The sequence below is a fragment of the Phoxinus phoxinus genome (genome assembly GCF_949152265.1).
Source record: "Phoxinus phoxinus genome assembly, chromosome: 11".
In the NCBI taxonomy this organism is placed as follows: domain Eukaryota; kingdom Metazoa; phylum Chordata; class Actinopteri; order Cypriniformes; family Leuciscidae; genus Phoxinus; species Phoxinus phoxinus.
In genome coordinates this window covers 482,501-497,500 of record NC_136886.1, presented here as the reverse complement: position 1 = coordinate 497,500, position 15,000 = coordinate 482,501, and the positions used below count along the sequence as shown (strand labels likewise).

Genomic DNA, 15,000 nt, shown 5'->3' with positions numbered 1-15,000 from the left:
GGAGAAACGTAAGTGAACAATAACGGTTTAATAATCACTAGGGCTGTCACTTTTGTGAAAAAATCCTTTTCGATTTTCGAGACATAAGTGTTCATTGAATCGATTGTAAAATTGATTTTCCATGTCTAAAGACGTTTCCATTTTCAACGCCAAATATAGGCCAATCCACGGACGACTAACCGGCATCAGGACGAGCGTAAAGAGGGCGCTCGAGACGCACAATATTTCTGATGATTTATTGGCATGAAATTTCGTGTACAATTACAAACAGGAGTGCAACATTCTCGAAAAGCAGAGTGGACTGCCATAACATCAGTGACAAACATCACTGCAGGCTTTAGCATGTTCACGATTAGAAATGTCAAACAAATGTCACCTGCGTAGCCTGTAGCCCGAGTCTGTGCGCTATCTGCAGCCTATGCTCGAAATGTTCTAAATACTGGCGACACCTTATGCAGAAGTGGCTATCATGTGCTGTCGTGTGTTTATCAGAACCTGCAGCTGCTGTGTGATGCGCGTCCGCTGCGGGCGTATCGTGACGAGCTGGACGTGCTCTGAGAGAAAGCGGCGCTATGAGACCCATTCATTTCAGTGGCTTGCGAGACATTCTGTTTTGTGAAAGCAGCTCTTTTGTTTTTACCTCCAAAACACACCAACAATTGGTCAGATCTCTGCCATCGGACTGTGCGGTTCAATAGGCTACAGATAGCGCGAGACGTGTTGTTGCTGGGTCGACCAAGCGGTGCGCACACCGCGGTCAAAGTTCAATCGCGCAAATCACGCTGTATCTGAAGCGCAACGCTGAACCCAGCGGCCAGCGCCGCGCATTCTGCGTCCTGAAAGCCGTTAAAATCTATTCCCTATTTTCATTTTCGAAACTTGTGTTGGTTGGTCCGACCGATTGTGCAATCTATTTTCGAACAAAAAGTGACAGCCCTAATAATCACGAGAATACAGTTAGAGAACTATAACCATATTGTTACAATTACTTTCCAGCTGATGTATAAATATTAGTGCTGGGCAACGATTAATCGCATCCAAAATAAAAGTTTGTGTTTACATAATATATGTGTGTGTGTGTAATTATTTTGTAGCCTATATTACTATAGGCTACAAAATAATTAATGAAATGCTGACGCTGATGTTCTCCGCAGAATCACGCGCCGGGAGCCAAGCGGATCCGACTGGACTCGGCAGAGGACATCGCCAAGTGGAGAGAAGAGCGGCGCCGGTGAGACGCGCGTGTACAGCTTTACTATCACACCGATCGCTTCACAGTAATAATCTGGACAATAACCGGCTGTTGCTAGATATGATCTTGATAGGCTATTACAATGACTAATTCATTCATTTTTTTCTTTGAATTGTGTGATATAAACTCAAATAAAAAACTGTAATTGCGACTTTTTATCTCTGATTTCTGACTTTATAACTTGCCATTGCAATTGTAACTTTATTTTTTTGTAATTCAGATTTTATAACTCTGAGAATTGCAAAAAAAAAATGTCAGAATTGTGAGAGAAAGTCACAATTACCTTTTTATGTCGTGGTGGAAACAAGCTTCTATACTAATGTGACGGTGGCAAATGTCGTTAGGGTTACAATAAATGTTGTTAGCACGTTTCTAACACGAATTAGCACATTGCTAACATTAATTAGCACATTGCTAGCATGTTTTATCGCGTTTGCATTATTTACCATGTTGCTGTTATGATTTAGCATGTTGCTAGCATGATTTAACACGTTGCTAGCATGATTTAGCATGATTAAGCACATTGCTAACATGTTGCTAGTATGATTTAACACCTTGCTAGCATGATTTAGAATCTTGTTAACATGATTTTGCATTTTGCTAGCATGATTTTGCATGTGGCTAACATAAGCATGCAGAGGTGTAAAGTCCAGGCGTCAGAAAGTAAAAGTCCTGCCATGTTTATTCCACTCATGAACCAGCTGACTGGAACAAAATACTGAGGAGGACTTTTACTTTCTGAACCTGGACTTTACACCTCTGTTAGCATGTTACTAGCATGAAATAACGTGTTGTTAGCATGTTGCTAGCACGATTAGCATGATTGAGTGTGCTGCTGGTACGAGTCGCTGGATTGAACGCTCCTCGTGTGCGCAGACACTACCCGACGCTGAGGAACCTGGAGAAGAAGCAGAAGCTGGTGGAGGTGAAGGAGCAGCGAGGAGACGTTCTGGAGACGCCGCAGTTCGGGTGCGTTTATGACCGTCACTGCGTGCGACTGCAAGTGATTGACAGATGATCTGAGTGATTGACAGATGATGATCTGAGTGATTGACAGATGATGATCTGAGTGATTGACAGATGATGATCTGAGTGATTGACAGATGATGATCTGAGTGATTGACAGATGATGATCTGAGTGATTGACAGATGATGATCTGAGTGATTGACAGATGATGATCTGAGTGATTGACAGATGATGATCTGAGTGATTGACAGATGATGATCTGAGTGATTGACAGATGATGAGCTGAGTGATTGACAGATGATGAGCTGAGTGATTGACAGATGATGAGCTGAGTGATTGACAGATGATGAGCTGAGTGATTGACAGATGATGAGCTGAGTGATTGACAGATGATAATCTGAGTGATTGACAGATGATGAGCTGAGTGATTGACAGATGATGAGCTGAGTGATTGACAGATGATGATCTGAGTGATTGACAGATGATGATCTGAGTGATTGACAGATGATGATCTGAGTGATTGACAGATGATGATCTGAGTGATTGACAGATGATGATCTGAGTGATTGACAGATGATGATCTGAGTGATTGACAGATGATGATCTGAGTGATTGACAGATGATGATCTGAGTGATTGACAGATGATGATCTGAGTGATTGACAGATGATGATCTGAGTGATTGACAGATGATGATCTGAGTGATTGACAGATGATCTGTGTGTGCAGGCGCATGAGGAGCCGTGGCGGATCGAGTCAGAAGCGCCCGACGCAGGAGCGAGACCCGCTAGCAGCGCTAGCCGACAGTGAACCAGGTCAGCTCTTCAGTGATTCACGAGAGCGACCGGGAGGCTTCTGCTTGGTTGTGCTCAGGATAATCAACCGTCTTGTTCTTTCAGAGTCGGATAAGGACGAGCCGCTGACGGGACTCACCATCGCCCCCCGGTGCGTGACCTCTGCCCTCGGGTCACTGATGTCCAGCTACGGCGGCGCCATGACCAGCAGCGACAGCGACGGAGAACCAGACGGTACGACAACGACATCGGTTCATCTACAGGAGTTAATTAATTATAAACCACTTCCATCATTGATTCAGTCTCTCTAAACCCCGCCTCTCTGAGAGCTGCTCTGCTGTGATTGGTCAGATTCAGTCTCTCTAAACCCCGCCTCTCTGAGAGCTGCTCTGCTGTGATTGGTCAGATTCAGTCTCTCTAAACCCCGCCTCTCTGAGAGCTGCTCTGCTGTGATTGGTCAGATTCAGTCTCTCTAAACCCCGCCTCTCTGAGAGCTGCTCTACTGTGATTGGCCAGATTCAGTCTCTCTAAACCCCGCCTCTCTGAGAGCTGCTCTGCTGTGATTGGTCAGATTCAGTCTCTCTAAACCCCGCCTCTCTGAGAGCTGCTCTGCTGTGATTGGTCAGATTCAGTCTCTCTAAACCCCGCCTCTCTGAGAGCTGCTCTGCTGTGATTGGTCAGAAAGCAAACGCTCATTATCATATCTGGATCTCAGCTCTTGATCACAGTGATACGAACAGTGACGATGGCGTGTGTTTTACCGTCTCAATCTCAGAGAACAGCGTCTCCTCGACACGAACAACACGAACCGAACTCTTCCAGTCTCAGATACACTAGTGTTTGAGGGCGGAGCTAAGAGACGCTGCTCAGCCAATCAACACCACAGGCTGGCATTATGCTAATTACTTACAAACCTGACTCGTTTCAGTTCAGAATCACTTTTAATCTGCACTTTACAGACTTTTTGCAGTCACAAACGTCTTAAACTGTCATGTTTTCCAGTGTCATGTTCTAGTGCGGTCCGTCATCAACATCTGAACTCTTGTGTTGTGACTCAGACGCTGCGGTGTTCAGAGCGACTCTGGCTGTGCAGGAGAACAAGACGTTACTGGCTGATGATGCGCTTCCTGTCCAGAGGAACACAGACAGACCACAGCAATCCCATCATGCCCCACAGCAATCCCATCATGCCCCACAGCAATCCCATCATGCCCCACAGCAATCCCATCATGCCCCACAGCAATCCCATCATGCCCCACAGCAATCCCATCATGCACCACAGCAATCCCATCATGCACCAGGCGGCAGAGGGAGAGGCAGAGGGAGAGGGAGAGGAAGAGGAAGAGGAAGAGGAAACCCAGCTGAACCACAGCAACATCGAGCGACACTTCTGGAGATGGTGAGTGACACACACACACACACACACAAACACACACATTTAATCCAGATCCACTAAAACATCAGGTTTGCCAATCCTTCCCTCGCTGGTCAAAATGACCCAAAGCCCTACAATTATACTTAAAAAAAAAATCTTAATTTTAAATCTTAATTTTATTTCATTTTGATAATTTTTATCTTTTTTAATGCAATGTTTTTATTTTATATACCTTTAATTTACTAGATTTGATCAATAATTATTAAATAAATAGTAATTTAAGCAGATTCCTCACATTCTTTCAACTTTCAAATTCAAAATATCTCACAATTTCATGAATGAGCCTTTTAACTCGGCTCTAAATATCTCACACGGGGAGTCTCTGCCGACGGCTTGAGGAAATATAATAATATAAGATGATATTTGATGACAAATCCGAGGCCATGGTCCTCAGTCGGAAAAAGGTGGCTTGCCTACTTCAGGTTGGTGGAGAGATCCTGCCTCAAGTGGAGGAGTTTAAGTATCTTTGGATTTTGTTCACGAGTGAGGGAAGGATGGAACGGGAGATTGACAGACGGATCGGTGCAGCTTCTGCAGTAATGCGGTCGATGTACCGGTCTGTCGTGGTGAAGAAAGAGCTGAGCCGCAAGGCGAAGCTCTCGATTTACCGGTCAATCTACGTTTCTACTCTCACCTATGGTCTTGAGCTGTGGGTCATGACCGAAAGAACAAGATCCCGGATACAGACGGCCGAAATGAGCTTTCTCCGCAGGGTGGCTGGGCGATCCCTTCGAGATAGGGTGAGGAGCTCGGTCACTCGGGAGGAGCTCAGAGTAGAGCCGCTGCTCCTCCACATCGAGAGGGGTCAGCTGAGGTGGCTCGGGCATCGGCTCCGGTGACTCCTGGACGCCTTCCCGGGAAGGTGTTCCGGGCGCGTCCCACCGGGAGGAGACCCCGGGGAAGACCTAGGACACGCTGGAGAGACTATGTCTCTCGGCTGGCCTGGGAACGCCTCGGAGTCCCCCCGGAAGAGCTGGAGGAAGTGGCTAGGGAGAGGGAAGTCTGGGCATCCCTGCTTAGACTGCTGCCCCCGCGACCCGGCCCCAGATAAGCGGAAGAAGATGGATGGATGGATGGATATTTGATGACTCTAGATGGGCTTATATCTCTATCTGGAGCGAGCTGTTCCTCTGGGTCCTAAAGCCGGTTTCTCTTCAGTGTGCATTCACATACACATGTACACATTATACAATAATTTTTTGGTAGTTTGAGCATTTTTAGGTTTTTCTATGTGAACTGAAGCATTTCTCACATTCCATTCCTTCTTAAGCGGCTCAAAGTGACCCGAGAGGGAAAGAAGAGTTACACTTTAAAAATTTAACCTCAAAACGCCTCGAATCCATTACATTTTGTGTGTGTATTCGTGGTTCAAGTGCGACAAAAGTCCCTCTGATGAACACTCGATATATTGAACAAATATTTCGTAGGTCATTCTGACCCGGGCGGTTGAGGTGTGTTTGACCCTGCAGAAGCGCGTGTGAGACGTGACGTTACAAATGTGTTGATGGACGACTGACGGTGTTTGTCTGACGCTCATCTTCTGAATGTCTGTGTGTGTTGCAGCTTCTGGCTCCTGACATCCGTCGCGAGAGGAACGTCGTTCTGCAGTGCGTTCGCTACGTCGTCCGCAATGGGTTCTTCGGCCTGGCTGGGAAAAACCTTCATGAAATCAGAGTGTGTGTGAACGATGCCCACGGTGACGCGTCAGAGGACGCCACCAGAGACGGACTCGTGGATCCTCAGAAGCGATGTGTCCGCGAGAGTCCGGTCCGCGAGAGTCCGGTCCAGGAGAGTCCGGTCCGCGAGAGTCCGGTCCGCGAGAGTCCGGTCCGCGAGAGTCCGGTCTGCGAGAGTCCGGTCTGCGAGAGTCCGGTCTGCGAGAGTCCGGTCCGCGAGAGTCCGGTCCGCGAGAGTCCAGTCCAGGAGAGTCCGGTCCGCGAGAGTCCGGTCCGCGAGAGTCCGGTCTGCGAGAGTCCGGTCCGCGAGAGTCCGGTCCGCGAGAGTCCGGTCCAGGAGAGTCCGGTCCAGGAGAGTCCGGTCCGCGAGAGTCCGGTCCGCGAGAGTCCGGTCCGCGAGAGTCCGGTCCGCGAGAGTCCGGTCCGCGAGAGTCCGGTCCGCGAGAGTCCGGTCCGCGAGAGTCCAGTCCGCGAGAGTCCGGTCCGCGAGAGTCCGGTCCGCGAGAGTCCGGTCCAGGAGAGTCCGGTCCAGGAGAGTCCGGTCCAGGAGAGTCCGGTCCAGGAGAGTCCGGTCCAGGAGAGTCCGGTCCAGGAGAGTCCGGTCCGCGAGAGTCCGGTCCAGGAGAGTCCGGTCCAGGAGAGTCCGGTCCGCGAGAGTCCGGTCCGCGAGAGTCCGGTCCAGGAGAGTCCGGTCCGCGAGAGTCCGGTCCAGGAGAGTCCGGTCCGCGAGAGTCCGGTCCGCGAGAGTCCGGTCCGCGAGAGTCCGGTCCGAGCGAGTGTGTTCACGCAACTGTTCGCTCAGGGTTTGGTGTGTGACGATCCAGAGCAGACGTGATGATCCAGACTCTCTCTCACACACACACACACACACACACACACACACACACACACACACACACACACACACACACACACACACACGTGATCAGAACACACCCAACTCAGCAGGTCATGTGACGATCACGTGACCGGTGGGGAGAGACACTGAAGTGTGTAAAGCGTGTGAAGAATCTGCTCAGATTCAGACGACCCGAAGCTGATCCCTGTGGAAGCTTGTTTCCGCAGCAGAATAGAAAATGAAAACGTGATTTGGGGGTTTTTATCTCACAATTCGGACTTTTTAACTTGCAGTTGCAAATTTATAGCTCACAATTCTGACTTATTTTTTTCTGAACTGAGTGAAAAATGTAGTAAATTGTAAGATATAAACTCGCAATTCTGACTTTTTTTTTAAAAATTTTGAGATACAATCTTGGAATTGCGAGTTATAAAGTCTAAAATGTGAGAACTCACGATTGCAGTGAAAAAATTCCAAATTTATATTATAACTCAATTCTGAGTTTACAAGTCAGAATTGCGAGACATAAACATGGAATTGCAAGATATAAACTTTATCTCACAACTTTTTTTTTTTTTGCAACTGCAACTTTTTAACTACCAGTTCAGACTTTGAAACTTGCAGCCGAGAGTTTATAGCTCACAATTTGGACTTAAAAAATATCTGAATTGCGAGGAAAAATCTAAATTGTGGGATATAAACGGGCAATTCTGACTTTTTTTTCTCGTAATTTCAATTGTATATCTTCAGCTTTTTTTCACAATTGACACTTTGTCTGACTTGCAAGGAAAAAGTTGCAATTACTTTTTTTATATTCTGTCGGAAACAAGCTTCCATAGATTATTTTTATTTACTAACCATGTATGACAATACAAATGAATTTGATCTGTGTAACATTTACAGTAGTTTTCTGCACTGTAAAGCAGGTCAATAAAGGAAGTGCTTAGACGTGTGTGTGTGTGTGTGTCTAACACTCGATTGGCTGCTCTGTCAAGTCTTCGTCGTCGGTTAGGAACCTGTGTGTGTGTGTGTGTGTGTGTGTGTGTGTGTGTGTGTGTGTGTGTGTGTGTGTGTGTGTGTGTGTGTGCTCTTTGATACCAATCTTTCATTTGAAAGTCACGTGTCTAGTATCTGTAAAACCGCTTTCTTCCATCTTAAAAATATATCTAAATTACGCAATATGCTCTCAATGAATAATGCGGAACAATTAGTTGATGCGTTCATGAGCTCAAGGCTAGATTATTGTAATGCTCTACTGGGTGGTTGCCCTGCACGCTTAATAAACAAACTACAGCGAGTTCAAAACGCAGCCGCTCGAGTTCTTACCAGAACCAGGAAGTATGACCATATTAGCCCCGTTCTGTCAACACTGCATTGGCTGCCTATTAAACATCGTATACATTTTAAAATATTGCTGATCACTTACAAAGCACTAAATGGTTTATCTCCGCAGTACTTGAGCGAGCTCTTAACGCATTATAGTTCTTCACGTCTACTTCGATCTCAAAATTCCGGCCAGTTAATAATACCTAGAATATCAAAGTCGACTGCTGGCGGTAGATCCTTTTCCTATTTAGCACCAAAACTCTGGAACAGTCTTCCTACCATTGTCCGGGAAGCAGACACACTCCGTCAGTTCAAATCTAGACTAAAGACACATCTCTTTGGCCTAGCATTCACATAACACATTAAAGACTTCTATAACTCAATGTTAGGCTGCATAGATTAGAACAGCCGGGACCGGGAACACTTCCCGTAAATCCTCATGTACTCGTTACATCATAAGAAGAATGGCATCTATGCTAATGTTAGTGTGTTTGTTTATCCGAGGTTTACTGTAGACCTGTAATGCGCTGAAGAGAAGAGATCCTGGTTTCTCTAAAGGTGTTGTGTAAAGGTGTTGTGTAAAGCGCTATAAAGGTAAAGGTGATTGATTCGACGTGACACTGACTCTGGATCTGTCTTGACCTGCAGATGTTCATGTCACATCCATCAAGGGTGGAGAAGCTGAAGTGTTCAATGTGTTCAAGTTCGTCTTGTAACACACACAACAAACCTTCATCAGCTCTTCAACACGTCACATAAATCAGAACGCACTCTGTCTCAAAGTGCCTTTTATTATGCAATTAAAATGAATAAATATTAAATTTAGCATTACTGCCTGTGGATTAGTTCTCATTTGTGTGGTTTTGTACACAAAACGATATAACACTTTATAATGTGGTTCCATTTGTTAACATTAATGTCATTAGTTAACATGAAAATTATTATTACACAGTACTTAAATGCATAGTGACACAATAAAGTGTGAACCAAAACACTTCTAAAGGGTTTCCTAATCTTAGTTGACGTTAATTTCAACATTTTATAAAAAGTAAAAGCTACATCTGTTAATATTATTTAATGGATCTGAGCTATCATGAACTAACCATTGAAAGTATGTTTATTAACTATCTAGCTAAATAACGTTGACCAACATTAATAAATACCATAACAAATGTATTGCTCATTGCTAGTTACTGCATAGCCCTGGTAAAGAGGGTAATTCGAGCACTTTAAGATCATTCAATTAAATTCACATATATTTGAGCTTTTCACAAAACACATCATTTCAAAGCAGCTTTACAGAAACATAAAATGCAGAAAAGTCCCCATTACAATTACAGTGAAAGCAGAGGCCACTGTCTAAGTTATGTATTTCAGAAATGCACATACAAAATCACAGTTAGCGAAAAAGGTATTAATTTAAACAATGTAATAATTTAAGGCAGAAACAATGATCTCACTGAAGTGATGAATACGTACGATCATGCTAGGAAAGTGTTTACTTGGGTTAGTGGTGGTGAATTATCTTTTTGTGTTGCTCCTGTTTATTTTTAGACGTAATGTATACTTTTACAGATGCGCTGCTGCAATATTATGTGTTAAGGAAGGATCACTGAAAGACAATAATACAATTATTTAATATTCCGCCGCAGCCTCGTGATGGGCGTGTCCTGCGCGCATTGGCTCCGCCCCCGCCTGCGTCACCACAGCTGCTAGCTCGTCGGCTAGCGTGCTAACACTCTCAGCAGTGATGATGAGACAGAGACAGGATGAGACAGCAAACCTGCGAATGAAGCCATTTCACCCTCTTCTCTCAGGCCTGTGATTAGAAAACGCTACTAAAGAGGATTTAAACCGCGGTTCAGTCAATATCCAGTCAGATCATGAGTTCGGATGAGCGTCTGCAGTGCTGAGGTGATGTCGACTGTGTTTATGTTCATTTATTAGCCGGCATTGAGCCGTAACTGACGCGTGTCGCTGAGACAAACTCGTGAATATGTGTTTCAGTCAGGATATATGCTTCTGATGGATTTAGTTAGTTGTCAATTAACTAGCATGTTCTTTTAATGTGCTAACCAAGAGCTTAGCCTGCATTGTTTATTATAAACACTCATTGATTATAAGCACCGCTGTGAGAACTGAAGCTGTCAAAGTCTTGTTTGCTCTTTAAATGGGGACTATAAGCGGTTTCTTGACCTCACCGCACAGACTGTAGTGCGTTCATCAGCTTCAGTGCTCGCTTGAGGATATCTACATCTGTATAGGAGTGTATTTCCCAGAATGCATCATTCAGAGTCCAGTGGCGAGAGCAGGCGGATGTCGCACCCGACGGTGTTCGCCGGACGCCGGGGAAGTGGAGTCGTCGTCCCATCCGATGAGCTCCAGACGCCAGCGCTAGTCTCCCATCCGGCGGCCTCCGGCTCGTCCTCGCCCGGCCCGCATCATCACCCGCCACACAGCCTCAACGTCCAATCCGTTGCGACGCAAGGCAAGAAGAAGAGTGGCTTCCAGATCACGAGCGTCCTCCCGGCGCAGGTGTCCGCTAGCGGGAACAACAGCATCGCCGACGACACGGAGAGCTACGACGACATGGACGAGTCGCACACAGAGGATCTTTCCTCGTCCGATATCCTTGACCGAACCGCGGACACCGGCGTCCCGGTGCGTAGCTCATCGGAGGAGACGCTGAATAGTTTGCATGGAGGCGAGACGCCCGGAGTCACGTCGCCTAACGAACCGCTAATGCACCAGGGCTACATGGTCAACGGAGTCCATCATCATAAGACCGTTCAAGGGCGAGCTACGACAATTCCCGCCGCCCCGAGTGGATCCGTGCTAGTCGAGACCGGCGTATCCGCAGCTGCTCCGGAAAGCGTATCCGCGGTTCCTCCGACTAGCACAGCCTCTCGCTTCCGCGTGGTGAAGCTCGACTCGAACTCTGAGCCATTCCGGAAGGGCCGCTGGACTTGCGCGGAGTATTACGAGAAAGATGCGCCGCCGGGAGACGCGGCTGCTCACAGAGCGGTGGAGAGCATCATGCAGGCGGAGCTCGAGAGCACGAGCAGCAGCTCCTGTGGAAGCACGCTGAGCGGCGGAGGAGACACCCACGCTAGTCACCCGCTGGAGGCTCCGCCCGCTAGCGTCCTGATGGAGAGCGTGTCTGTCCCGCGACCCCCTGCTCACACCAAACCTACAACGTCCGGTGTCTCGCTAGCTCCGCTGGAGTACGCCGTGATGCCGCCGGTGTCACCCCGAGCCGCGTCTGTGTCCATCGGGATAGCAGGACTCCCTCCGGCGCCGGTCTCTCCGCGGCCCCAGACGTTCCCCGCGGAACCGCCGCTCTCGTCCGCCGTCGCGCCGCTGAGATCAGTGTTTCCCACGGCGTATGTGACGGCGTCGCAGCTGGAAGACGCGCACCGGCTGCTGCTACAGCATCACTCGCTGCTCTCTCTGACTGCGGGAGGCTTCGCTGCGCCAGATGCTGCGGTCGCACTCGGACCCGACGGGGCCGCCGCCGCCTTCGCTGGCTCCACCGGTGCTGACGAGGACAGGTAAGGGTTAACTCGTTTCCTGCTCCTTACTCTGGGTTTGATGGCTGTGATTGCTTTAGTGTAATTGACGTTTCCATTTTCATTATTTTCTGCTAAAGTTTTAGTAATTTTGTTGATGTTTTTTTAAAATATGTTTTACATTTAGATTTTTATAAAAAAAATATATATATTTTTTTGTTTTTTTGTTATTTTAGTACATAAAGAAACTAAATGAGAAATTGTGCCTTGGTAACTACTTTAAATACAATTATATTCATTTATTTATATATATACATGTATGTATAATTACATTTATAAATATATTTTATTCTATTTGTTGAATTAGTTTTTATTATATATTTTCCATTTAAATAATTTTTTGCAATTTGAGAAATTGTGTCTCTAAAAATAGCGCTCGATTCTCCCAGTTTCTGCTGTAGATTCTCCAGTTCCTCCTCTAGATTCTCCCAGTTCCTCCTCTAGATTCTCCCAGTTCCTCCTCTAGATTCTCCCAGTTCCTCCTCTAGATTCTCCCAGTTCCTCCTCTAGATTCTCCCAGTTCCTCCTCTAGATTCTCCCAGTTCCTCCTCTAGATTCTCCCAGTTCCTCCTCTAGATTCTCCCAGTTCCTCCTCTAGATTCTTCCTCCTCTAGATTCTCCCAGTTCCTCCTCTAGATTCGCCCAGTTCCTCCTCTAGATTCTCCCAGTTCCTCCTTCTCCCAGTTCCTCCTCTAGATTCTCCAGTTCCTCCTCTAGATTCTCCAGTTTCTCCTCTAGAGTCTCCCAGTTCCTCCTCTAGATTCTCCCAGTTCCTAGATTCTCCCAGTTCCTCCTTCTCCCAGTTCCTCCTCTAGATTCTCCCAGTTCCTCCTCTAGATTCTCCCAGTTCCTCCTCTAGATTCTCCCAGTTCCTCCTCTAGATTATCCCAGTTCCTCCTCTAGATTATCCCAGTTCCTCCTTCTCCCAGTTCCTCTAGATTCTCCAGTTCCTCCTCTAGATTCTCCAGTTCCTCCTCTAGATTCTCCCAGTTCCTCCTCTAGATTCTCCAGTTCCTCCTCTAGATTCTCCAGTTCCTCCTATAGATTCTCCCAGTTCCTCCTATAGATTCTCCCAGTTCCTCCTCTAGATTCTCCCAGTTCCTCCTCTAGATTCTCCAGTTCCTCCTCTAGATTCTCCAGTTCCTCCTCTAGATTCTCCAGTTCCTCCTCTAGATTCTCCAGTTCCTCCTCTAGATTCTCCAGTTCCTCCTCTAGATTCTCCCAGTTCCTCCTTCTCCCAGTTCCTCCTCTAGATTCTCCAGTTCCTCCTCTAGATTCTCCTGTTTCTCCTCTAGAGTCTCCAGTTCCTCCTCTAGATTCTCCAGTTCCTCCTCTAGATTCTCCAGTTCCTCCTCTAGATTCTCCAGTTCCTCCTCTAGATTCTCCAGTTCCTCCTCTAGATTCTCCCAGTTCCTCCTTCTCCCAGTTCCTCCTTCTCCCAGTTCCTCCTCTAGATTCTCCAGTTCCTCCTCTAGATTCTCCTGTTTCTCCTCTAGATTCCCCAGTTCCTCCTCTAGATTCCCCAGTTCCTCCTCTAGATTCTCCAGTTCCTCATCTAAATTCTCCTGTTCCTCCTCTAGATTCTCCAGTTCCTCCTCTAGATTCTCCAGTTCCTCCTCTAGATTCTCCCAGTTCCTCCTCTAGATTCTCCCAGTTCCTCCTTCTCCCAGTTCCTCCTCTAGATTCTCCCAGTTCCTCCTCTAGATTCTCCCAGTTCCTCCTCTAGATTCTCCCAGTTCCTCCTCTAGATTCTCCCAGTTCCTCCTCTTGATTCTCCAGTTTCGCCTCTAGATTCTCCAGTTCCTCCTCTTGATTCTCCAGTTTCTCCCAGTAAACCCAGATTCTCCAGTTCCTCCTCTTGATTCTCCCAGTTTCTCCCAGTAAACCCAGATTCTCCAGTTCCTCCTCTAGATTCTCCAGTTCCTCCTCTAGATTCTCCCAGTTCCTCCTTCTCCCAGTTCCTCCTCTAGATTCTCCAGTTCCTCCTCTAGATTCTCCTGTTTCTCCTCTAGAGTCTCCAGTTCCTCCTCTAGATTCTCCAGTTCCTCCTCTAGATTCTCCAGTTCCTCCTCTAGATTCTCCAGTTCCTCCTCTAGATTCTCCAGTTCCTCCTCTAGATTCTCCAGTTCCTCCTCTAGATTCTCCCAGTTCCTCCTTCTCCCAGTTCCTCCTCTAGATTCTCCCAGTTCCTCCTCTAGATTCTCCAGTTCCTCCTCTAGATTCTCCAGTTCCTCCTCTAGATTCTCCAGTTCCTCCTCTAGATTCTCCAGTTCCTCCTCTAGATTCTCCAGTTCCTCCTCTAGATTCTCCCAGTTCCTCCTTCTCCCAGTTCCTCCTCTAGATTCTCCAGTTCCTCCTCTAGATTCTCCTGTTTCTCCTCTAGAGTCTCCAGTTCCTCCTCTAGATTCTCCAGTTCCTCCTCTAGATTCTCCAGTTCCTCCTCTAGATTCTCCAGTTCCTCCTCTAGATTCTCCAGTTCCTCCTCTAGATTCTCCCAGTTCCTCCTTCTCCCAGTTCCTCCTTCTCCCAGTTCCTCCTCTAGATTCTCCAGTTCCTCCTCTAGATTCTCCTGTTTCTCCTCTAGATTCCCCAGTTCCTCCTCTAGATTCCCCAGTTCCTCCTCTAGATTCTCCAGTTCCTCATCTAAATTCTCCTGTTCCTCCTCTAGATTCTCCAGTTCCTCCTCTAGATTCTCCAGTTCCTCCTCTAGATTCTCCCAGTTCCTCCTCTAGATTCTCCCAGTTCCTCCTTCTCCCAGTTCCTCCTCTAGATTCTCCCAGTTCCTCCTCTAGATTCTCCCAGTTCCTCCTCTAGATTCTCCCAGTTCCTCCTCTAGATTCTCCCAGTTCCTCCTCTTGATTCTCCAGTTTCGCCTCTAGATTCTCCAGTTCCTCCTCTTGATTCTCCAGTTTCTCCCAGTAAACCCAGATTCTCCAGTTCCTCCTCTTGATTCTCCCAGTTTCTCCCAGTAAACCCAGATTCTCCAGTTCCTCCTCTAGATTCTCCAGTTCCTCCTCTAGATTCTCCCAGTTCCTCCTTCTCCCAGTTCCTCCTCTAGATTCTCCAGTTCCTCCTCTAGATTCTCCTGTTTCTCCTCTAGAGTCTCCAGTTCCTCCTCTAGATTCTCCAGTTCCTCCTCTAGAT

The 15,000-nt window shown here is 47.0% G+C and overlaps 2 protein-coding genes across 2 annotated transcripts in view; both read left to right on the top strand.

Moving 5' to 3' along the window:
- Positions 1-7,907, top strand: part of nufip1 (nuclear FMR1 interacting protein 1) — a 14,203-nt gene extending 6,296 nt beyond the window's left edge. The window contains exons 4-10 of the mRNA XM_079628939.1: positions 1-8; positions 1,155-1,231; positions 2,129-2,221; positions 2,948-3,033; positions 3,118-3,246; positions 4,071-4,411; positions 6,011-7,907. The exon at positions 1-8 is cut by the window's left edge and continues 55 nt beyond it. Of these exons, the coding sequence (XP_079485065.1) occupies positions 1-8; positions 1,155-1,231; positions 2,129-2,221; positions 2,948-3,033; positions 3,118-3,246; positions 4,071-4,411; positions 6,011-6,958 (1,682 nt within the window). The 3' untranslated portion in view covers positions 6,959-7,907. The remainder of the gene's footprint in view (positions 9-1,154; positions 1,232-2,128; positions 2,222-2,947; positions 3,034-3,117; positions 3,247-4,070; positions 4,412-6,010) is intronic.
- Positions 7,908-10,016: 2,109 nt separating this feature from the next.
- Positions 10,017-15,000, top strand: part of LOC307007406 (TSC22 domain family protein 1) — a 15,645-nt gene continuing 10,661 nt past the window's right edge. Inside the window, exon 1 of the mRNA XM_079629405.1 lies at positions 10,017-11,838. Within this exon, the coding sequence (XP_079485531.1) occupies positions 10,568-11,838 (1,271 nt within the window). The 5' untranslated portion in view covers positions 10,017-10,567. The remainder of the gene's footprint in view (positions 11,839-15,000) is intronic.